Raw genomic sequence first — 25,370 nt, 5'->3', positions numbered from 1 at the left:
TCCTCTTTTTGGGTCCTCCCATTTCTGTCCGGGTTTTTTTTCAGTATCAGTAAATGTCTGGGATTTTGCTTTACCTCTGCCCCAGCGAGGAGCTGCTTGGGAATGGGAACAGTGGGGGAGGGTGATTGGAGGCTGGGACATCCCGTGCTCTGTGCACGAGCCTGGCCACTGCAGGCAGGTTGTGTGTGTGTGTGCATGTGTGTGTGGGTCTGTGCGTGCCTGCCTGTGCTGGAGCTGTGCATGCCTGCTGGCACTGAGGCTGCAGCAGGCAGGGAAAGGTGATGGGAAGGTTCTGCAGGGGCAGCAAGGAACTGCATGGACAGCAGGGCTGGAAGGGGCAAAGGGGCTGGGGGTCAGAAGTGAGGGGTATCAGCATGGTCTGGGGGACAGGTACTGTGGCTTAGGAGATGACCTATGGAGGTCCCTTCTTGCCCTGCTTCTCTATGATTCTAACTATCTAAAGCACTGTGGCTAAGGACAGGCATTACACATAAACCAGTTTAAATTATTAGAAACTGGTTTAAACCTGCAACAGAACAGATGTTCAGGGCACATAAACCAGTTTGAAAATGGCTGAAACCAGTTTGAAATAAACCTGGTTGAATGTAGTATCAGACTTAGCTGATTTGGGACAAGTTGGTTTATGCAATGTCTCTGGTCTGGGCGGGGATCTCTGCTCCAAAGAGCTGGGCTGTCCCCTCCCCTCTGCTCCCTTGCTGCAGCTCCGGCAGCGATGGCACGTCCAGCGGCATCTGCCTGGCTTCCTCCTGCTCCCTTTCCCCTCCCCCCCCAACACCCTGCTCAAGCAGGGATTCCCTCTCCCCACTGCCTTACAAAGGCACCTCTCGGCATTAGCAAGCATACCATATGCTGGCAATGGCCTGTGCAATGGGAGACAGGACAAAGACAGACAGAACACTGTTTGCTCAAGGCTCTTTGGAGCTAATCAACAGGTAGCTGGTAATATCCCTGTGTTCCTGTCTTGGAAACAGTTGTTTTAGAAGAGCTTGAACTAATGAGAGATCCTTTTGTTTTGCTGATGGGGTAATAAATGTTCCCCCTGTAACTCTCTGCTGTGTAGCATAATGCTGTGTAAATCCCTGCTGACTCTCTCGCTGACCAGCAAGGGGGAGAACCCCTCCCTAATCAGAGCACCCTACTGGGGCCTGGTCACACTGCCCCTCAGCTCACCTTGTGTAAGGGAAGGGAGGGCTGCTCTTGCACCCTCCTCCCCACACTGGCTGATAGTCTGAGCCACTGCAGGCATGTGCTTGCATTTCTGGAATGAAAAGGAAATGGCTATCCACCTCCAGATTGATTCAAGCATTGCAGGTTAGGCTAGCCTGCAAAGATTAAATTTATTTGGGCTCAGGCTTTTTAAATATCTGTCCCTAGCCTATCTGTTTAATAGAGGAACTTCCCTACTGGATTATACATGTAGGCTAGGTAGTCTATTATTTTGCATGTAGCAGTGCCCAGTTCTAGCTGCTTCAAAGGAAGTTTCAGAAAACCCTGCAGTACAGTGTCCTGGAATAACTAGTTGATAGGGAATTTTTTCCCCCAATCAATATGAATTAGTGGCTTGTCACTGCTTTCAAGCTCTAAAGGGTTCTATCCCCTTCCTAGCCTTTTAGAGCAAAATCCGCATCCAACAGAAATTGAAGCAAAATTCTGATTTGTTTCCATAGCCCGGGATTTTACCCTTTGTACAGGCAGTCCTTGGACTTATGACACACTTGGTTCCTGAAAACCATGTCTTAAGTTGAAACGTCGTAACTCAGAACTGATTTCCCCGTAGGAACAATGTTAAAAATGGGAGATTGGTTCCTGAGCCAAGGCCTGATGCCCTATTTTCAGCAAAACTAACTCAGAATTTTGTACTCAATCAATTATGGATGAATAATATAATTAAATTCATGTATTTATATTGTAAATAGCAATCATGTTGATTTGGAAGGACTTCTTTGAGGTGACTTTGCTGGACTTTTTGAAGGGCTCTTGGTTGGACTTTTTGAAGGGTTCTTGGCCGGAGTCTTCTCAGGAGTCTTGGCTGCAGGATTTTTTTCTGGAGCCTTGTCTGCTTTCTTAAAGAAAGTAACAAAGGAAGTTTGGGCAGATGTTCTCCAGGGAGATGGGTGACACAACGAACTTGTTCTCTGGCATCATGTGGTGTTGGATCAAGCTTTGTAAAGTTGAAACTGGCATCAGAAAGTCGAAACAGGGCGTCAATTTATTAATGCCGTTCATTGCAGCTCAAAATGTCTTAAGTCAAGGACTGCCTGTTTTTTAAAAAAAAAGGAAAAAAAATTGCTCTGACGTGTTGCCAGGGGGTGCTTGCTCTACATCACCAGGGCCATGTCTCGTTTCTGAGAGTGCCCCTCAAAGCCACCCCAGAAGGGACCTCCAAAACATGGGGTGGGGAAGCTGTAACTCTTGCCCTCCCTGAGACCCTGGCCTTTTGGTCCCTCACACTGGTTCTCTGAGCCCCTGACTGGGGGAGCTAGGTTCGAGTTCAGATCCTGAGAGGGGGACTTTATGTCTTGTTGCAGGGGTCAAGTGCAGCTTGAAGTTCCAAGCAGCAAACTGACATCTCTGCTTCAATAAAGACATTTACCACAGCAAAGGCCATCCACTGGCCTGCTGGCTCTGCTCCTTTCCAAAAGGTTAAGTGGTTCCTTTGTTCCCAGTCCAGTCCACACCCCCAAAGATTAGTCCATTGTTCTTTTTCAGTATACCCACTCCCAAGCCACAAAGCTGCGGCTCTGGTCTCTGCCTCCAGACTGTCTCCTTCAGGCAGCATCTTGTTTGGCCATCCCTGCTGCTTCTATTGTCCTGTATATTGCTCTCTATCTCTCTCTTGGACTTCTCCTAGGCATTACCTGACATCCCCACCTTTGCTGAAATGTCACCAAAGCTGTTTAGTCTCTGTAAATGGATGGATCTTCTGTCATGTAGGCTAGTGACTCTGGCTTCATTATCTCCATAAGCCATTCTTTCCTTCCCTGTAAGTTAGCTAAGGTGAAACTGAGGAGTGCAATTCTATTATAACACAAACCCAGTTAACATAGAAATATTACAGGAAACTCCATAGGTCATCACACCGTGGTCACTCTGGATGGTCTTGTTGTTTCCACAAATAGGTGTCTAACTCTTGGACCCAACCCTAAGGTTACAACAGAACTAGAATTAGGGGTTCCTATCTTCCATTGCACCCAGTGATAATAAGTTCCACAGGTTAATTGGGAAGGGGAGCAGTGTAATCATTGTTTCCATTTGAAATTGTCTGTCTTTCAGTTTTTTTAAATGTCTCCTTGTCCTAGAGTTATTTTAACAGATGGTGAATAAAAAGTGCTGCCTTAGCACCATTCATTGTTTTGTAGGACTTTATTATGCCCTTCCTGCTTCAGCTAGATTTAATGGCCCCAGTATTTTTAGTCTGTCTCCGCATAGATGATTTTCATTCTTGTTACTATCTCTGAATCCCTTCTGTTACTGCTATCTCCCACTAAAGACATGATGACCAGAAGGGAACACAGCATTCAGAGGGAGGTTCCAGCATTGGCACATAATAGCAGTCATGTTTTCAGCTTTATTTTCCATGCTGTTGTTATACTTCTCTTTGTAATGAACACTTTGCTTTTCTTTTGATTCCTGCTGCTAACTCCATGACATTGTCCACCATTAAAAGAATATGTGTTGCCAGTATGAGTAATCAAGGGCAAGGTATTACTTAAATGCATCCATGTAAATCCCATTACAGTGGCATGCACACACAGAAGTGAAAGGTCAGGTTCCTGTTCCCACTGAAGTCATGAAAGGGTAGCCAAGCTGTTTCAGTGCCATATCTTATGTTAGGGAAGGGCTGTACTACTTTATAAAGCAAAGGTAAAACAGAAAATTGGAACTGATGTTCAAAACAAGTTGGATGTTTTCGGGTTTATTAAACAATTCTTACCATGCATTGCTTAATTTGTATGAGTCAGCTAAAAATGACTTCTATTCTAATGTCCACAAAGTCAAAAAAGTTGGAGCTGTTTCAAAAGTATGTCACAAAATCATTGAATCTCTTTGTAATGTGAAAGCCTGAGATGTGGTATAATGTAAAGACATTTCTTTCTGATGAATAATGAGCATTCAAAAACTTTTCCTTAATTTATAAGTCTACATTACACAGAAGTTTTCCATGTCCTGTTTCAGTTCTGTTGCATCTTGATTGTGGCTGACATTTTTAGGGTACAAGGAGCTATAGTTAGGAGGATGATTTTAAATTCTCTGTGAGGTGGTGCAGATTGGCTCTGAATTATATGGAAGTTGATTTCAAGTCAGAGCACTATTAATTTTCCATTGCAGCTATCTGATGCAACAAGGCCAGTGATTAGTGCAGTGATGCTTTGAAAGACATTAAAGATGAAGAAAAAAAAATCAGTGCTAAGAAAATCCAAAACCAGATTGCTATTCAGCTTTGTTTATTTTTCCCACAGATTCATTTAAAAGTAATATCATACAAAGTTATGGCAAAACCGCCTGTCCTCAATTTGTCATGAGACTCCAAGCAAGGAATATGTTGCATTACTTGAATAATTCCTTCTGATCCGGGTGCTGATTAAGTGTTCTTTGCAGAACAGAGGTATAACTCAGACAGAGAATTAAAGTTAAGACTTAGTGTTGGATGACAGTGCCCCTCAGAATATACTGTGTGGATTACTGGTCATCAAACCATAGAAACGATAATGTTGTATTGGAAAAACAGCCCTAGAGATTAATAATTCCGCCTGAAGCAATAAAAGCAATGAGTCTGGAGAATTCTGCTTCTCCCTGTTTTTCTGAAGAGAAAAACGCCTGTATTTTTTTTGCGGGGCCCTTCTATTTAGCAGATATCTTCACCAGGCTTGACTGTAACCTAGCAGGAGGTGTATGCTACCACAATCTAACTAGCTATAACAATATCAGTTTGTAATATCCCACAATCCAAAGTCTGTAGGTTCTACAACATCACCAAACCCAATGGAGAGTCATGAGGCTGTCTATCTGTGTCCATACAGGTAGTTCCAATTACCACTATATCTTTCATTTCTTTAATCTCAGACTCTATAGTCTCCCATATTAAGTAAGCAAGTGTTATTATTTCCATTTTAGTGACAGGAAGCTTTGCTCCTAGGAGGAGAATTGACACACCCCAACTGAAGTCCCTACTCTTAGCTGTATCCAGCACCCAATGCCTGTGGGGAGGCTTAAAAACACCCTGAAACATAGCAGGAAAAGGTGAGGGGTGGGAGCAACCAGCAAAGCCCAGAAGCGTGGGAAATACCCATGATAGAAAATAGACATAACTATGCCTAGTTCATCCGTGACCAATAGCTCTTCAACCTCATCTTAAACACCTCCAGCGAGGGAGAGTCCACAGCCTCTGTAGACAGTCTTCCACTGCCTTACTATTCTCACCGTGAAGAAGTTCTTCCTCATATCCAATCTAAACTTAACTTTGCTGCAGCTGCAAGCCATTGGTCCACATCCTTCTCTCTGCAGCAAGACAGAAAAAGAGCTTTCCCTCTTCTTTATGGCAGCCCTTCAAGTATTTGAAGACTTCTTCTATTGATGCATCCCAAAATTGCATTCACCTTTGCCCCACTATATCGCACTGCAGACTCATACTGAGTATGTGGTTTACCAAGGCTCCAAGGCCCTTTTCCACAGAGCTGCCATCCAGCCAAGTGTCCCCCATTTTGTATTTGTATTTTTTATTATTCCTCTGGAGGCGTAGCACCTTGCATTTGTCTGCATTGAACTTCATCCTGTTAGCTCTAGCCCAACTTTCTGGTCTGTTGAGATCCTTCTGAGTTGCACTCACATCCTCCAACATGTTCACAATCCTTCCCAGTTTCAATACTAGGTATGCTTCAGTAACTTCCCAGGTATTGAGGTGATGCTAACCCATCTGTAGTTCCCCATGTCTTCCTGTCTGCCTTCTTGAAAAAAGAAACCCTTTTCCAGTCCTCTGGTACCTGAGCAATCTCCCACAATTTCCTGGGCCAAGGCCTCTGACATGTCCTCTGCCAGTTCCTTCAGGACCCTGAGATAAAACGTATCTGGCCCCGTTGACTTGAATGCATTCAGACCTAACAAGCTCTCTGACCATCTCTTTTGTTATTTCCATCCTTAGCTTGCCCCCTTCCTTATCCAGATAATTTCTATTATGTGTCTGGCTTCAGCTTAATTTTTTGTGAAGACTGAAGCAAAATAGCTATTGAGTAGCTCTGCCTTCTTCGTGTCTCCTGTTAAGAGTTCCCCCTGGCTTGTTAAGAGTGGACCCACCACTTCTTTGGTCCTTCTTCCCTGGCCAACATATAATAGAACCTCTTCTTGTCGTCATTAATCATCTTTTCCAGGTACAGATTGTCCTTTATCTTTGCCTTCCTGACTTTGTCCCTGCAGGTTCCTACTATTTCTAGCCATGCATCCTTAGTGACCTGCCCATTCTTCCTTTGCCCATATGTTTTCCTTTTGCATTTGGGGCATTTTAGAAGCTCCTTCTGTAGTCACATTGGTCTCTTGTCATTCCTCTGCTTCCCCTGTGCCAGAACAGCTTCTTGTTGGGTTTCTAATATTGTGCTCCTTAAAAGCTCCCAGCCCTCCCGGGTGCCTTTATCCTTCAATTTATCCTCCCATGATACCATGTCTACTAGCACCTTGAGTTAGATTAAATCTGCCTTTTTTAAATTTAACATCCTAATTTTGCTGACCTCATGCTTTCTCTGTCTCAGGATCTGGAATTCTGTTGTATAATGACTGCTTCCTCCCAAGTTACCATCCTCCACCAGTTCTCTCTTGGTCAGGCCAAGATTCAAGATAGATGATCCCCTGGTTGACTATCTTCCACTTTCTGGAAGAGAAAGTTGTCCTCTACACAAGTTAGGAACCAGTTGACATTTTAGGTTTGGTTTCATTGTTCTTCCAGCAGGTATCTGGAAAATTGAAGTGTCCCATCAGTACTATCCTATAACTTTTGGATAGATTTGTCATGTGCTTGAAGAGTGCCTTATCCACCTCCTCTTCCTGATTAGGTGTCCTATAATAAATTGCCACCATTATATCAGGGCCACATCTTTCACCTTTCATCTTCACCCAAATGCACTCTGCTTTGCCATCTTCTTCCTCCTGAACCAGGGAACAAGTATACGTGTTGTTGACATACGGGGCAACACCACCACCTTTTCTCCCAACTCTGTCCTTCCGAAACAGCATTACCCTCTCAGTTCATATTCCAGTCATAACAGCCGTCCCTCCAGGCTTCAGTGATGCCTAAAATATCATAGCTCTTTTCACAGGCTGCAGCTTCCAGCTCATCTTGTTTATTCCACATACTTCTCACATTTGTATTCGTGCATCAAATGTATTTTGCATTTTAACCCCCTTGCTTTGCTTTTATGGCACTTTTTGCAGTCCTGTAGTTCTCTGGCACTTTCCCAGAGCTGAGTTACTTCTTCGAGTCCTTTTCCCTCTGGACTGCGTGCTCTGTTACTGGAGGGTTTTGATGACTATTCCCCAGGGAACCTAGTTTAAAGCCCTGCTTATTAGGTTGGCCACATGAGGCCCAAAGATGCTCTTCCCCATTCTCGTCAGATGGATCCCATCTTTCGATAGCAGCCCTCTTCCCAAGAACATCCACCCATTGTCGAAGAAGACAAAGCGTCACATCAACACCACCATCTCTACCACTCACCCAATTGCCACCCCATATTTATACTTCCATTCATGCTGCCTAATAAAACAGTCCTATATGGCCTGGATGTGAGTGGAGCTTATCTTTTAGCAGCACCCATGGGATTACACTTAAGGCCATACACCTATAGCCACAGTAGCCACATTCCCCTCTTTCTCTAGTGCAAACTAGCTGTATACCTTGGGGCTCCTTATAAAAGTACATTATAACTAAGGAAAGCTTGGGTCTGGGCCTCCTGGGGCTGATCCTTATCATTCTGACACCGCAATAAGTCAGGGCTTCCTGGTAAAAAGCCAGGGGTTTATCCCAGCGGCGTGGGATCCTTATCAGGGGCCCAGGGTTTTGGCAGCTTAGAACTAGATGTGTTCTAAGCTTTTCTGACTACAGTAATAGTGCTGATTGTATTAGCTCGTTCCGAAAAGACACTGATGATTTGTGTCAAAGGAGCAGCCAGCATTCTGCTCACAGTACCTTGTTCAGCCTTGTTCTCCTGACTTCCATGTGCACTGAAACTTCAGCTGCCTCCCATATGCAAAATAGGTAGCTTGTCTGAAATTCTGTGCTCAGCACCCCTCCTCTGGCTGCTCTACATACTAATAATAAAAGCAAGAAAGAATGAAGAATTTAATATCTGTCACAGCATATTTTTACTTTCAGAAAATATTAATTGGATGAAGCTCTTTTCAGCTTAAAAGCCCATGTAGGCTGGAAAGGAATAAAACAAGTTACAGTTTTAGTCATACTTTTTACCCCTAGGCAAACTCACCGTAACAGCTGCCAAAATTAAATTAGGATCTATACTTGCTTCTGGAAACTTTCCAGCTTCTCTCTGGGTGAGACACATACTTTGATAGGACCTGAAACCTGAGCTGAAAGCAAATATTTTTTCCAGGTCTAACTTTTCATGAATGCAATCTGGGAAATTGCATTCTGATATCATGGGAAAGATATGCAACGTTTGTTCCAATATCTTTAAGTGTGTGGAAAATGTCTTCTTTAAATGTCTGTTAAACACCATTAATAATTTGTCTTTCAAACTGAATGGCTTTGCTGATATTTTTGTTCCTCACATCTCTGCAGCCTTGAGAATGAAGTTTAAAAATAGTTTTAAAAGCAGGAATTTTAGTTTAAAAAGGACAAATTTTGCTAGGGGGGAAAATAAATCTCTGTACTGAAGATGACAGGAAATACAATTATAGACAGAGATAGAGGTACGGATTGAAGCCTACAACCAAGTTATTAAAAATGAGTAGTTATGCTTTTGCCTCAGTATTTAACTACCAAAATATGATTTTTCAAATGTGCCCGGTACCCAGCAGCTCTGGTTCACTGGAGCAGAATACTCAGTCTTTCAAAAACTGGGATATTTATTTAGGAGCCTACATTTTTGATAGTTCATTTGCCCTAGGGTTGTCCAACTGGCAGCTTATGGGCCATATGCAGCCTGTAAAAGGTTAATTTGAGGCCTCTGGGCTCCCTTGTCCACCATTTCCCTTATTGCTCTGGCTGTTGCTGCAGCAGGGGTCTCCAGGCTCCTCTCCCTTCTCTCCCCAGGGAGCATGGTGCAGCACAGTTTGCAGTGCCAGAGGAGCTTGCACTCAAGGAGGTGAGGTGGGGTGGGCGCCCACCTGCCCACACGGTGCAGTGGTGAGAGGACATCCTGCCTGTGTGGTATCAAAGGAGTTTGAAGCTGGTGAGCTGAAGGGGGGAGGGGGGGCCATGGCCCCTGCTTCTGCAGCCCCCGCTCTCTGCCCTGACCCCACACGGTGTGTGGCGCCTGGTCACTAAGAGGTTGAACATCCCTTTTTGAAGTATAAACAAACCTTAACAAAGGGAGGGATATGACAGAGCTCAGCAATATCATGGTTGGCCTGGAAAAAGTGACTAAAAGAAAACATATTCACTAAATCTCTTAATACAAGAACTGGGAGTCGCACAATGAAACTATCCAGTGGGAGGTCTCAGATACTGGGCTAGACAGACCTTTGGTCTGACCCAATATGGCCGTCCTTCTGTTCTTATGCAGACCTTACCTAGATGGTTTTGAGGGTCAACTACTCCAGCACCATAAAGAGCAAAGCCTGCCTCTCTACAGGGGGTTGAACTTGATGATCCTTGAGATTCCTTTCAGTCCTACGACTCTATTGTCCTGCTGAACTCAATAAAATGAAATACCATCATTTATTTGAATATTATTTCCCCAGTCAGCATGGGGAAAAAAATGTTCCTCATCTTATATTTGTATACAAGGAAACCTCATTAAATACATTGTCTATCATTAAACCGCTGCCAAAATCAGTAAGTCAGTAATGGAAGCCAAGTATGAAGTTGATTAAATGTCTCTGAGAATGACTACAGAACAAATGGCCCATATGAGGTAAACATGCTGATGACATCCTGGCATCCTATGTGCAAGCCCCAGGTCTGATAGCCTTGGAGTTCATATACCTCCTGGTCTTACTTGCTCCTAGCCAAAAGGCCAAGGAGCAGCAAGGAAAAAAGTGCAAAAGCAGTCCCCCATTAGCACAATCATTTATTTTTTTTGCAAAAATTTTTATTTCTATATATATACCTCTACCAACCTGTCTTGTGACCAATATGGTTCACTTGACAGTCCAAAACACACCTTTACAGTATACCATTTTTATTCCCATTACAATAACTGAACTGTGCAGTGCTACTGTGTGCCTACACACCCATGTGTCCATCACCATCACCATAACTTTTACCCATTACAGCTATGCAAAGGACCACCTCAGTGTCCTCCCCCCTGTTTTCACCCCCTCCCCCCAACTACTCCATCCATTTCCAAAGTCCTTTCACTCATCATTGTATTCCTTGTTGTTGTCTGTCATTGTTGTCATCATCACTGCTCTCCTCAGAGGACCCAGCTCTGAACAGTGCATCTGAACTCTTCCATATGATTCCTGCCATCTCTTCCCTATCATCATCTACCATATTCCTAGTACCAGTACATCTTACTCAGACCCATTTTGATGGAGTCCTCAACAAAGGGGGTTGTGCGTCTGTTTATGAGATGGTCCCTGGTCTTCCACAGGACAAGGATAGGTTAGTGCAAGCCATCTGAATAAAATACATGGTAGGGCCCATTGTGCTTAGTCCCCCTCAGCATTGACTCTTTCAGGTCATGGTGAGCTACTCCATTGCATACATTTTTACTTCCTTGTCACTCCTACAGCTGAGCTGTGCTTTTTTTTCCCATTTCCAATTATTCCTCTTTCGTCCCCAACCTTAAATGTTTGGCAAACATCATCAAATGGGGCCCCAGCAGTTCATCCAGAATCCCTCTGTCACCCCCTCTCTCAGCCTGGTGTATATGATTAGTGTGGTCCTGCCCCCCATGTGGTGGAGCCAGACCAGGTTTCCCTGCACTTCACCTGCATATACATTTTTAGAGGATTCCAGGACTCATGACAAAAACACCTAGTTCTAGTCGTAAGTGGCGGGGTGCTAATTAGCACATGAATCCTTTGTGGGGGATATCTGGACATACACACAAACTGACTAGTGCTGAGTTGTGGAGTCTCCATGGCTTGAAAATGCCTGCCTCCTAAAACTGCCTATGTAGCCCATGGACCCAAATTATTTCCCCTTCCCCTCCCCCTCCACGCTAGTCCAATGTTTATATGAGGCATTTTCAAGTGCCATGTTACAAAGATATTCAATACATTGACAGCTCTCCTTTAAAGAAATATTAGCTACTGAAAGCAAGGAGAAAGTACCTATTCCTGTGCCCAGCCCAGGTCTCTCAGTAAGTACTTTTTAGTCCACTGATGCTCCAGGCCACCATAGTTTGTGAATTACTGAAATAGGATACTCTTCATTGCCTGCCTTTTCATTGCTGATCACTGATGCTTACCTGCCATATTTCAGTATGTGAAGCATTGACAGCATTTTAGTAGAGAGGGAAGTAACACTTCCCTGTTAGAACAGGTGTGTAGAGGTCTGGAAGGCCAAAAGAGTTAGTCAGAGCTTTGGAGATCTTTGAGATAAAAGACGTATCTGCCGTAGACTTATAATGTATTATCATGTATTATTCATTGTTGTGAAAGCAATGCACCCTTTACAATAGACTTGCTACTTAACAGTGTTCTCTTTTCTTTTTCCCTTCACATTAGATATTTATCTTTGAGAATAACATCTATTACTGTGCCCATGTGGGAAAACAAGCTATACGAGTGGTCTCCACTGGAAAGGAAAATGTTATTTTCAATGGGCTCAGCGACTGGCTGTATGAAGGTAGGACACAATATCTAGGGAAGCTGGTAGTTATGAATCTAAATTATACTTTAGCTTTGCAGATGCGAGGGGCATGAGGGGTAAAACATTGATCTTTTCAGAACCATGGACTACTAGTTGGAAATTCAGCTGTTCTAGCACTCAGCTGACTTGCTGGACTGGAAATAATGTGAAACAATGTAGGAATTGTGTTTTTTAGACCTGCTTTTCCCTTGTTCCATGGGTGATAAATCACAGGGTGTTAATGAGCAGCACTGCTTCATTATGTAATGGCACCTGCAATCACTCAGTGTTTCCCTCAGACGTGCTTGTTTTTCTAATCACAAAAGATGGTGGAGAGGGGAAGGCAGGTTTCTTGTTTAAAGGGACAGAAGCTAAGAATTGCTTTATTTGAACCATTCTGGCCTTGTTGTGCCCTGAACCAGGTAGCACAAAGGAGTGGGTACTGTCCACTTCATGCTTATAAAGAATTTCTCTGGCCTGAGCAAGCCCTTGGAGCAGCTGTCTTCCATAGCCCATAACCCTGCAAGATCAGCAGGGTCACCCCAACTCTTCAGGTAGAGCCTCTTGGGTGTTTTGCACAATTGTTTGCCTCCATGTAAGGCAAATGGGCCTATTTCCCTGCACGGTTTTATTCTTTAACCTAAATCCTCAAACAAAGTGGATCTTCTGCCATGTTGACCTGTTGCTCACAGAAGCACCTTTCTTCAAGTCCCCAGACTTTGAGTCTACTGCAAATCCTGTGTCTCCTGCAGCATGCTTCCTCTTCTTCAAGTGGCAGCTCTCAGGACTTCCTGCCTAGTCTCCCTCTTGCCACGTTTCTATGGCTTCTCTCATCCCTTTATAAGGGATGCCTTCCCACTGCTGAGCAAGACCTCCTAGCTGAACAGGGCTATCATGCCCCAAGACCCTTACCCCTTGTAGGAGCTGGACACCTTCTTACTGTGTCACTATTATCTGTTAGAGGATATGGCAGTCCCTAAGTTGCTCTACTTGTGCCAAACCTAGGGCTGATATAAAACAGCACCCAAGAAACAGGGAACTAAAAGCAGCGCAGACAGTCTGGGCTCCAGGGTCAGTGGCAGTGTTTGCTACAAGGTTATAATTGATTTTAATTTTTAAATGATGTTGGAATACTTGCACATCATAGGACATGTACTAGTTAATAGGGCTGATGGGATGTTGCAATATTCTAATTTAATCCATCTGTTTGTTTGTTTATTTATGCAGAACAGGCAGGGTTTCCTTGTGAGACTGGGCAGGTCAAACCATGCATACCAGTACTTGTGTTTTGTTAATAAACATCATTGAGTACATAAGGTCTTCTCACAGTGTGCCCTGTGCAGGGCAAAATGCTGACAAAAAAGGTTTACCATGGCAGGGAGCTGCAAGCCAGCAGGTTAGCATGTTATGATGCCAACATTTTGCTGACAAACACATTTTAATTCAATTACCAGATTGCTCACGCTGTTGCTTAAATGACATTCTCTTGCAGGTTTGTCCTTTGTAATGAACTATCTTGTTAAAGCCATGTTAATCCAGTGAGGTAATAAATGACTCTATGATTAAGTACTGTCTAAATATATCAAGACTGTTTCTGCCATCTTTACATTGAGCAAGTCTTACAATGCACTATTAGGTTATGTGCTGTATTGCTACGATTGCGGGTTACAGTCAGGCCTATAGCATCCATTTGTTACCCAGCAATTTGAGTGTTATATAACGGTCATGCTCATATCCTTTATTTGTGATGCTGTCCATGCGACAGGCCGCATTGTGGCTGAGTGCAATTAACATTTCATTAAGTATCCCATCCCCCCAAACATTCCTTAAATTCTGTATTGAGGTTCACATCTCAACCCAGGCCCAGATCACAGAATCAGAGAGAAGCAGGGCTGGAAGGCACCTCCGGAGGTCATCTAGTCCAGCCCCCTGCCTGGGGCAGGATCATCCCTGTCCAAACCATCCTATACAAATCCTTAATCTAAACTTTTCATAAAACAACTGCCAGCCCTGACACAACACAAGGCATAACGCATAAGATCAGAATTGTATAGGAAAAATCTGTCTTCTGCAGGAAGTGAGGTATCCCAAAAGGCCTCCATCCCTCTGGGATCTGAGAGCAGGAGAACCAAGGAGCAGTGAGCTGTGTGGCTCTTAGGAACTGTGTGTGGTCCTTGGCTCCCAGCTGGTTGCCATAAACCAGTTCTCCTTAACACTTCAGCCTTTCACTGCTCCTAAACACTTTCCAGCTGATTTATGGTTTTCCATTCTAGCTTTAATTTTTTTTCCGAACTACTGAAAATCCACAGGCGTGGCTGCAGTCCTTAGTAAGTCAGCAACAGCCATAACATTGACAGGGACTCTATCAAGAGCTACAGGTTTAAGCAGCCTGCAGAGAGAGCTGGAGCAAGAAGTAGGAGTTGAGATGTGGGACCTGTGGGAGCTGGGGAGCAGTGATGACCAGGACCAGTCTGTAGAGTGTCAGGGAAGATGCTCTTAATATGTCCGGGCATGGAAAACTTAAGGGAGCTGAAGCGGTCAACAGTGCTGAAGTAGTGATCGGGGCCAGCTGAAACGAAAGACCAGGAGAGAAATCCTGGCCACACTGGGGTCAATGGGAGATTTGACATCAGTTCCAGTGTGGCCAAAATTTACCCTCAGCTGATGACACCACAGCTGGGGGCTCTTAAAGTTAATCTGTGCCCCAGGGAACTTTCTTTCTGTAATATAGAGCTGAACTGCTATTTTGAACCCAGACATGCCTGAATAGGAAGCTAATTGAAATCAGGACAAAAATCTAAATTTAACATCTCATACTTCTGCCCCTTTCATATTTTCCCATAGTAATGTCTCTCACCCCATTCGCCAGCATAGACAAGGCAGATGTTCAGTCTCATATTTAGACTTGTTGCACTGCTGTCATCTCAGCCAACTATTGGGGTGGATTCTAAACATATGCAGACAACTCACTCCATCTGTGCAAGTGTAAACGCCATACACTACAGTGAAGGCTGCTGCAGTAGCATAAAGAATCATAAGTGTTCTTCTTTTCATTTTTATATTCTTGTTTTTTATATGATGTTTGCAACTGAGCTGAACCTCCCCTTGAGCCATCAGACAGGTCCCTGATATGCTTCATGGCCTGTTTATCATTGCCCCGAAACTTTCCAAGTTTCCTGTTTAAGGAACAGAATTAAAACTGTAGGCGACTTGTACAAGCAAAATCCCAACTGCCCTTTCTCAGAGCTGTTTTACATGTTGGTCTATGCAAATTACAGTCCCGACAGTGCCACCTTTCAGTGTTATACTGCTAGGTCACTCAGCTGGTAGAGGGAACCTTTTTCTTCATACTATATGGTAGCTTTTGCACAACAAAATAGATGCACTGCAGTATTAATCAGTTATTTTGGGTAAATCTGGATGCAGAAGCTGCCTTAGAGTGGATTTGATGGGCTTTTCATCTGTAAATATGCAGTTCATTGCAATTCAGGTTAAACTTTTTTGCTTTCAAAAATCTACTAAAGGGGAGAAACTTTCTTCAAGGTACTTATGCGGAACTGTTGGCTCTAGATAAAGTAGTGCAAAACATTTCCAATCAATCAGAGTTGATAAAGCAGTTTAATCTACTTAGTGCATGTAGCTGGACAGTTGTAGGCTGATGCATAGATTATGATAACATGAAAGGCTGGATTAAGCATGGCTTTTATTAAGCTAAAATAAACATTTGCAGTACTTTTGTGTAGTCTGAGTTAACATTTTCACTGCCGTGTCCTTTATGACCCTAGCAAGAAAATAAAGTAATAACATAAGAAAGAGAACAGGTTGACAGATAACTTTTGTTACATTCCTGGTTGCAGTTTTGAGGCCACAAACAAGCTAAGCACTGGAATTAATAGCGGCTCTGGAACAGTTTTGTGTTTGCTAGTGTGCTGTATGACCACTGTCAATTTTTGATCAGCGTTGCAGGAAAATTTTGTAAATACATATCAGTCTAATATAAGGTGATATCGAAGTAATCGACTGCTCCTAGAACAGCTTTCAGTCCAAATTTAATGGATTTTGGAGTGCATTGCATTCATGTTCTCTTTTATAACAGTCCCTGACAGTAGACTACTCAGTTGCAGATGCCAGCTACTCACCTAGTACAGAGATGATTGGGCTAATGGACTCTGCTACAGGCTTTTGGAAACTTGCAACCTTCTTGTTCTTCAGTTACACCTCTTAGAAAAAGCAAGTTTACCATTTCCCTACCTCAGAGGGATGTTGTGACACTAAGGGCTGCATTCATGTTCCTGAGATCAGCTGTAAGTAGTTCAGAAAGGCCTGCGTGCTACTTTAGGATCTATGGAGTCACCACAAACTGGCCAAGTACTATTATCCAGGCCTCTTCCACAAAGTACTGGAGAAGTCCCACCTCTGTGGTACTGTATTGTTATAAACTTATTACTTAACCACCTTTTAAACAGTCTCTAAGCCTCGTGGCTTTGGGAGTTGCATGATGGTGTACACTGGAAAACTGTTCTCCTGCTGCTTGGAGAAAGATAGGGGACGGGAAAAGGTTGGCTGATGTGATGTGACTTTCATTCATTTCTTGACTTTTCTTCACAGTGTGGAGAAGGCCTCTTATTTATATACTGTAGAACTAAGACGTTCCTTTTTTCTTTGGTTTCTTTGGTTTATCCGTTTCCTTGGACAAGAAGAGCAATGCCTGATAGACTGATGGGCGGTCCTCCAAGAGCTGCTTTATGTGGTGTCTTTGGTAGGACAAGCTCTTTTTAATTTTCCAACCTCTTTAATTTCCACAGGGATGAGCTGCATGTACAGAGAGTTGCTTCCCCATCTGGTGTCACTGCTGAGGGGAGTGCTAAGGCTGTGAGTTGACCTGCGTGTCCGTGTAGGTCATTCCCAAACTGACATCCCGTCAAATAGACAAACGTGTTGGCTTAACTTTAAAGCTAATCTCAATTCTCTGGCTGTAACACTAGGATCTTTCTGTCCTGTAACACTAGGATCTTTCTGTCCGTCCTAAATATGAGGAAGAGAAGAACATTGTCTTTGCAACAATAGCAGCTTAATCATAAAAACATCTCTAGAATAAGAGGTATTTGTATCCATGGCTTTCAGTTGATTTTCCCTTCTTTTGTTCAGTCCAACACACAGCAAGGGCATTATCTTTTATTTTTGGCTACCAAATACAGAGCAAGAGGAGAAATGAAGAGGGATTATTGTACTCAGCAGTGACCTTTACGTATCCTCTTAATCCTCATTTTGTCTGCACTGCCTGTTGTTGTTATTAGATACTGTAATGTGACTTTGCAGTGACACCTGGTGGGAGAGGCCAGGATGTCATCTTCTTTGGAGCCACATATCTTTATACCTACAGAAATGTTGCTGCAAGATCTCATTAAAGAATCTCAATTTCTGGCCTCAAACCTTTCTGTGTAACTCCCATTGAGCTTGTGGGAAGCATATATGCACGACTGATAGCAGATTCATGCCGAGAGAAAGTAGTAACACAAAGAAGTCCCTCTCCCTAACTTAATCAACATCTTAACAAAATTGGGGAGTATGCTTAGAGCACATAAAGTTGCATCAGTGATGCAGCACTTCATAATATCTGCCATGTTAACAGCATTTATTTTGGGCAGTAATATTTATCCTTTTAGTATTTCAGGCAACTGAAGCAGGTATTTTTTCTGAGGTTTCGACTAGCGTTACCGAAAGTAATAAGAGAATAGTCTTGCAATGATCTTGATATTGGCAGCATGATAAATATAGGAAATACTCTATACTGATTTTTTAACCTTAAAATATTAGCGCTGTACCCCTGCTTCCCTGCAACTGAATTTCCGTGGCCAAATTTATGCACAAAGTTGAAGAAAGACCAAGCACAAGTACAAGAGGGAGTATTGACTCTTGAAGTTCTTTTTGAGTGTCACCAAAGAATGAGAACGGGCACCCTAATATTTCACACAGGAGTGATAGCTGTACCAGATTAGTAGTAACACCCAAAGTGTGACAGAGCAGGTGAAAGGAAGAAAACAAGCCTGAGTCATGGATGAATTTCCTGAAATTGTTCAGATGAATTATTCCTCTAGGGTGTGACTGTCAAAAGTGTGAGAACAATTATAGCTGATTCTCCAGACATGAGGTTGACACAGGCCCTGTGGTACTGTGAGATGGACTAAGAAAATCCTTCAGCTAGGATCCCCTCGTCCCTCAACACTAAGGAATGGCAAGTTTTTTGAATACCTCAGTTGCTTTTCTCACCCAGAGCTCTCTTTAGGGGTATGGGAGAAATAAAAGCTACACAGCTCAGATTTGATACCTTTGATACCTAGTTTGTCATATTTGTCCTAATAGACTCATAGACTGTATGGCCGGAAGGGACCTTGGAAGATCATCGGGTCCAACTCCCTGCACCAGGCAATTAATTCTTGTAGTTTCTCTGGTCTTCGGAGCAGTTTCCATAATGTTTATGACTGTTAGGTCATGAAGGGGTGCAGGATAAATGTAACACAGACTGAGTGATAGTCTGATAATAGTGAAATGCAGATTTTTCCTCTTGTATCTTGCTCAAATACAGGTCCAGCACTAGTTTTATGTCACTTCAGTAGGCTCTTAGGAAAGCAGGGCTGAAAGGGACCGGCCTTTTGCTCAAGATAGGAACGTTCCCCGACTGAACCATCGCAGACAGAGGTAGCTAGCCATGTTAATCTGATTTCAAGCAGAAGACAGGGTAGGTAGGTATGCACCATCTAGACTAACAGAACAAGATTTCTATAGAGCACAAGCTTTTATGAACTTGACTTTACTTCATCAGATGTAAGGGTGTTGTAAAAGTACAGCATCTAATCAACCTTGCCAGTGAAGTGACACAAGATGTGTACACATGTTCATTAATGCACTGTAGTTACTGTCCATTTAGTTTAGTGCTTCCTTAATGAAGTACTAACTAAATGTGCAGTAACTACAGTTATTGCGCAGTAGTGCCGGCACATGTTTTTTTTGTGATGCTTACTGCGCAGTAGCCTAATAACACTGTGCAGTAACGTATTAGCAAGGTTTTTGACTGGCGCACTGCTGCACGGTGTTATTAGGTTACTGAGCAGTAAGCATCTTGTGTAGACACGCCCACAGTCAGATAACTCGCCTTTAGTAACGTTTTAGTCATCCAGTGAATTATATGCAGGGTAAGTTGCTAGAAAATGTGAAAGTGTATTCTCTTCTCGCCTTTACTGTTAACAGCCCAGTGGCAATGACAGATTATTTCTCACTTTAACCATGTGGTTGACATGATTGTCTCCACTGTAAAGAATTCTGTTCCAGCGACGATTGATAGGATCTCGGACAGTTTAACCAAGGTGTTGTGAAAAATATTGTTGTTAGAGGAAAAGGCAACACGTTGGAAGTTTCCACCCAGTCCCACAAGCACAGGTCAGTGGCGTAGGAAGGACCTCGTTAACCTTAATGCATTGGGTGAGCTTCATTTACCTTGCTGAGGTGTACCTTTATAGATGGCATTAGGTAGATAGATCAGTGTCTTGCCCTTTTCAGCCTGTGAAGGCTGCCTGGGCTATCTATATACCAATGCACATGGTGAATGCCTGCTTGAAAGACAGCAAGCTCCTCAAGTCTTTTAAATATTGCTGTTATATAGCCGGTTCCAAACAGCTCTGCACGGTAGCAAATTTGCCAGCTTCAGCCCAGTCTTTAACCTTTCCTTTCTGCAGAAGGTCATTTGGAAAGTAATGCTAGCCAATTCAAACACCTGTCAACCTCTAATTTTTTGGATCCCTATCATTTAGGCTTCAGAACAGCTTTTTGGAATGAAAACAGCATTATTTACCATGGTCGGTGATCTCCTAAGAGCAAGGGCAGGGGCCAGATATCACTGCTGATCTGTTAGCAGAGTTCAGTCAGCTCTCAGTCAAGAGGTGTTCAACTAAGTTATTTCAGCATATTGGGTTGAAGCAGCCCAGTTTTATCTTTCAGTGACATGTTAAAGTTAGGACTCTTCCCCCAAAGAGCACTGAACTACTATCAGCATTATTCTGATGTTCCTAAACTTAATATTTTTTCAATTCCCATGAGAAGAATTGTGTTTTCCTTCCCCGCCCCCCCCATAGTGGACAGATACATCCCAGTCCAAAGGTACACAGCAGTAGCCCAACAGAGATATGGCAGAAGTTTGTTGGACTCAGAAGCCTTCTGTTAATTCCCAGGTTGTGTGCCTGGATTGTCTGCTCTTTAGACTTTAACATCCAATATCATGCCTTACTTCTACATCAAGCTTTCTACTGCCTGCCTGTTCACTTCTCGTTGAAATTCACAATGAAGAATACAATCTATAAAAGCGCCTTCCACTGTGTGGCCAATTACGGCAACTACTTCAGAAGCAACATTTAAAAAAAATCTCTTGAGTGCAGCTCAGGGGAATCAGGGTATGTTGTTAAAGGCAGCTCCTTCTGTATGAACTCCTTTTCCTCCAAAAATAACCTGCACCTCAGCTTGGCTGCCTTCCCATTTGAGCCCTCCAACTCAGCCTGCTAGATGCTTTTCCCAACTTCGTGGAAAATTTGTCTGCTACTGCAGAGAGTTGTGGAACATTTGCCCTTTGTTCTTGTGATATTTAGTTCTTTATAAATGACTTATGCTTTACCTAGATTGCATGCACAGTGATGGGTGCTTCTTTAGTTGCACCAATTTGAGAAGATTTATTTGGTACATGATCAGACAGATTATTGTAATTATTATACATGCATCCCTGATACTGAGATCTGGTCCATCTCAAAGGTAAGAGACCAAATTCTTTTCAAGTTTTATCAACGTAAATACAGAATGATTCCACTAGCCTCAATGATGTTACTCTGGATGCATAGCAGTATAACAGAACACAGAATTTAGCTCAAACTCTGATCAATACTTCCTTTCCAGAAGTATTGCACTGCATTTACTTTGCTGGTAATGAAGTTAGCTCCTGGTTGACAAGTGAGAGAAAAATTGAACACGCTATACTTGTAGCTAGTAAGTAGTTAACCACCATGAGCCTACACGTGTAGATGCTTGAATGTTATGAACATCTCATAGTCAAAAATATATTCTTTAAAAACATAATTGGTATTGCACATGACCACTTAGGGTTTCAGTTTGATTAAAACCTCTTAATACTTTTGTATTTACGTCATTTCCATTATCCCCAGCTTAAGTACTGCATATGGCATCTGTGTCTTCACTTTTTTATTACATTTTTATTAGCAAAATGATACACTAGGCTATTTAAATAATGCAAGCTAGATCCCATTCTCTGTTGAACTAGCTGAAGTCAGAATGGCTACAGGAAGGGCAGTGGGGCCCTGTGGCTTTCTCCCAGCGCAAGCAAAAGAATATGATTCTGAAGCTGCAATACTTAAGGTGAAAGCTCCCTATTCCCAGGCTTATGTCTTAAATGTACATTATTCATGGAAAACATTTATGAATGTTACATGCCACCTTGTGGCAAACTCACTCAGTTTTAAGGATTGCATTTTTTTCCCCCTGCAAAGTAACATCTTTGATTTGATCTGCTTGTAGTAAAGCAAAAAAAAAAAAAAAAAAAAAAGGAGAATCATGCCCCATGTTGACCAGATATCTAATCTTCTTGTTTTTAATTTACTACGCATGGCATCAACATGTCATGAGATTTAAAATGAAAAATGCTGTCTGGTCCTCTTGATTTTCTTTTTGTCTGTATATTGACCCCTTTTTTTTTTTTTAAACCAAGTTTCAATCAAACCTCTCTCCAGGACTGTGTGGGCAGTGAACATGATGCCTAACTATGAAATAAATCATGTTAAGTCAGTTCCATGTTGAAGGTTTTACTTTTGTTTAATGTGTAAGAAAAAAGACTGACATAACATTATGATAGATTCGTGCACTGAGGGGAAGGGCAAAAGAAAAGTAGTTTCATCTGCAACAGAGATATAGGTTAAATATTAGGAAAAAAGTGTGCTAAGTGTTAGGGTGGTGGAAAAGCAGAGCAAGTTGGGGATGCTGTGGAATCCCCTTCACTTCAGGTTTTTAAGGACTGACTGGACAAGTGCTCGCCAACTAATGGCCCACAAGCTGCATGTGGTCCTCGAGGGGTTAATATGAGCCCCTGGGCTCCCACCCAGAGCCACTGCGCCTTGCTCCAGCGGCAGTAACTCCCCCTTCTTCCCCTGACTTCTGCTGCTGACCCAGCCTCAGGAGCAGGGTGAGGTGGAGCAGCATGATACAGTCCATGGTGCCAGGTGAACTGGCAGCCCAGAGTGCCCCTGAGACATGATGCCACAGGGAAACCCACCAGGAACTGCAGGTGAGGTGGGTACTGTACCACATGGGGTGCTGTATGGGGGTGCGTGCCTACCCACATGGTGCAGTGAGGTGGGACAGCACCTACCCACACATGTGAAGGACAGTGCAGGGGACCATGGCCCCCACTGGTGCAGCCCGTGAGCTGTGTGAGCCCCTGGCCTCTGAGCAGCCAGACAGCCCTGAAATGAACATAAATCTGTCAGAGATTAACTAGATAGATTTGATCTTTCTTCACTGCAGGGCACTGGACTACATCGTGGGTGCTTAACCTCCAACCAGCAGGCCAAATGCAGCCCATGGAGCCATTGCATCTGGCCTGCGGGGCTCCCCACAGGTTGGGAAATTTGGTGGCAGGGGAGTGGTGGCCACTAATACGACCACGCTTCCCCATGCCAAGTACCTAAGCCCCAAGCCCTGTGTGACTGGTTGGGACTGGGCCAGGCTGAGACCCCCTCCCCTGCAGGGTCAGGCCACACCCCCCCACCCTGCAGCTGCCTTGGGGCTGGGCTATGCCTTCTCCCCTACATGGGGCTGAGTTGGAGCCACACCCTCTTTCCCCTGCAGGGCGGAGCCATGCCCTCTTCCTCCTGCTGTGGGGCTGGGTCTAGCTACTTTCCCCTTTGGGCCCCCTGCTCTCCTCCACGTGACTGGATGGTCCCTGCTGGGCCTACCCTGAGTGCCAGACTGGGACCACTGGCCATACCTGGCCTGGAGACCAACCAGCTACTGCCCTTCTAGTTTCCCGGGGAAAAAGGTTCAGCACCACTGAACTAGATGATCTTAGGACAGGGATGGGCAATTATTTTGGCTGGAGGGCCACTTAATGAGTTTTGGGGACCTATCTAGGGCCACATCCATCCCTGTCTGTCTGTCTCCTCTCCTCTCCCATTCTTCCCCTCCTTCCCTCCCTCCCTTTTCTTCTCTCCCTCCAGAACCTGGCCAAATCTGTAGCTTTGCAGAACCCCAACACTCAGTTGTGGACCCAGACAGAAGTCCTCACGAGGGAGACAAGGAGTGGGAGACGGACAGAGAGAAGAGAAAAGACAGAGAGAGACTCGGCCGGCACAACAACAGCTTCTGCCTGGGTCCACAGCTGATGCCACTGTCAGGTTCTGGGCTGGGGCTCTGGGGGAGAGCTCCCACCGTGCCACAAGGGCAGTGGGTCAGCTGTGGACACCACCAGCAGTTCTGCATCTGGCTCCTGAACCTGCCGGTGGTGTCCAGAGCTGACACTGCGACCTGCCCACTGGGGCAAAAGCCCTGCCCAGGTCCAGTCTGATGCCTGACGCTGCTGGGTGGAAGTGGTCCCAACTGCCCATGTAGCACCGTATGGCCAGATCCATTGAATTGGTAGCCGTTCACCCACAGGGCAGGTTGAATCTATTGGTAGGCCAAATATAGTCCATGGGCTGTATTTTGCCCACCCCTGTCTTAGGAGGTCCCCATCAGCCCTATGTTTCTATTACCATATTTTCTTACATACAACATGCACTTTTCCAAAATCCTGCTCCTTGACATAGTGGTGTGCATTATAATCAAGGAAATACAGGAACAGCACTTTCTGTTGACTAAGTCTCTGCCAAGGGAAAGTGAAATAAAACTTCATGTGCTATGTACAGGGTCCCTGAGCTACTGGCTGTGGACACTTACCCTGTCCCTGCTGGCAGAGGCTCTCAAGGGAAGATCCTTTTTTTCTGCATCCTGCCTTTCAAAAACAAGATACGTATTTTATTCAGGGTATGTTGTATGCAAGAAAACATGGCATTTTATTTATTTAATGGCTTCCTCTGTGGTCTTGCAATTGGACTCATGGTAACTCAATTACAAATCATGCCCCTATTAAAACTTTTAACGTTTTAAAGGTAGATTCTCTATATAAATGCCATATACACATGCGTATTCATAGGTCAAATATGTTTTTCCTAATAAAGGCATGGGAAAAGTGGTAAGGTATAAAGGTTTTGTATTAAGTTTATCATGGCCTCATTATTCCCCCAAGGGGAAGCCATAATTTTACTTAACCCTAATGAGGGTTTTCCATCAACTTCTCTACTGAACGCTGAAAGATATTAAGCTGGGTGCGATAATAAAGGAGCAATTGAAATGTTAAATGCAACTCCAGACATATAAAATGGCTACCCTTATTAGACTCTGTGAATAATACCATAGATTTAGTATCAAGAGTAATTGTAACATATTAGTATTCAGTGTAGTGGTGCTGTCAGAGTGCAGACAAGCTATTTTGCGATGGTAAAAATCCAGTGGTCATTAAAGAAAGCCGCCACCAGGCTGAACAGTCTGCTCTCATTGTTCCTGCATACCTTGGCCCAAAGAACAAGTTTATGCTGTAAAAGCAAAGAAAAATGTGCTGTAACCAAATTAAACAGGTGAAGTTTATACGTGAGATTGAGGAAAATTCTGCTGAGAAAGGTGAGTCTTCTCAGAGAACTGACCAGTCCTTTTGTATTGTAGAGGCAGTAAAATCAAAAGGACGCACAGAAAGTGTGATGAGAGTTGAAAAATAAAATCAACCCGCCCATGGACACAGGCTTATATCACTACCCTTGCTCCCTAAAAGAACTCTACAGAGTTTAGGAAGCTTGCAGTTTCCAGACTCACATATTTATCAGAAAGCATTTGTAGGTCAAAAAGAGACTGAGAGGGGGAAAAAAAATAGAGGTGACACCAACTGATGCAATTCAAGGAGCAGAATTACTCTTGTGTGTAGTCCTGGATTCGAGAGTGGCCCTACAAAGCTGAAATCAACTTATTCCTCCCATTGGTTTGGCAGGAGGTTAAAATTTTATATAAGGAAAGTGACCTTCAAAAAATTACTATCCATATTCCTTGTGTTTGGCATTATATTGGATAGTGTAGCTGGCACACAGGTTACATGGAAATCAATGAATGGTTTTACTCCTAAACTTCTCTTCTGTCCAGTCTAAGAAGATGTACAATAGAGGAGTTGAAGTGGCTGAGAACTGTGAATCATATAGAGAATGTTTAGTGTTCAAATGGAGATAAATGAGTAGGCAGACGAATTTGTTTTTAT

At 43.5% G+C, this 25,370-nt stretch overlaps 1 protein-coding gene across 5 annotated transcripts in view; it reads left to right on the top strand.

Annotated features, from left to right (window-relative positions):
* The window catches only part of DPP6 (dipeptidyl peptidase like 6), an 842,266-nt gene that overhangs the window by 704,816 nt on the left and 112,080 nt on the right, over positions 1-25,370 (top strand). For all 5 annotated transcript variants that reach the window (XM_090047677.1, XM_090047678.1, XM_090047674.1 and 2 more), the window contains exon 8: positions 11,860-11,980. In XM_090047677.1, coding sequence (XP_089903803.1) covers positions 11,860-11,980 — 121 coding nt within the window. The remainder of the gene's footprint in view (positions 1-11,859; positions 11,981-25,370) is intronic.

Source organism: Crocodylus siamensis, chromosome 5 (genome assembly GCF_052110815.1).
Source record: "Crocodylus siamensis isolate JL-2025a chromosome 5, ASM5211081v1, whole genome shotgun sequence".
NCBI lineage: Eukaryota > Metazoa > Chordata > Crocodylia > Crocodylidae > Crocodylus > Crocodylus siamensis.
Note: the sequence above shows the minus strand (reverse complement) of the source record. Positions and strands in the feature narration are given on the sequence as shown.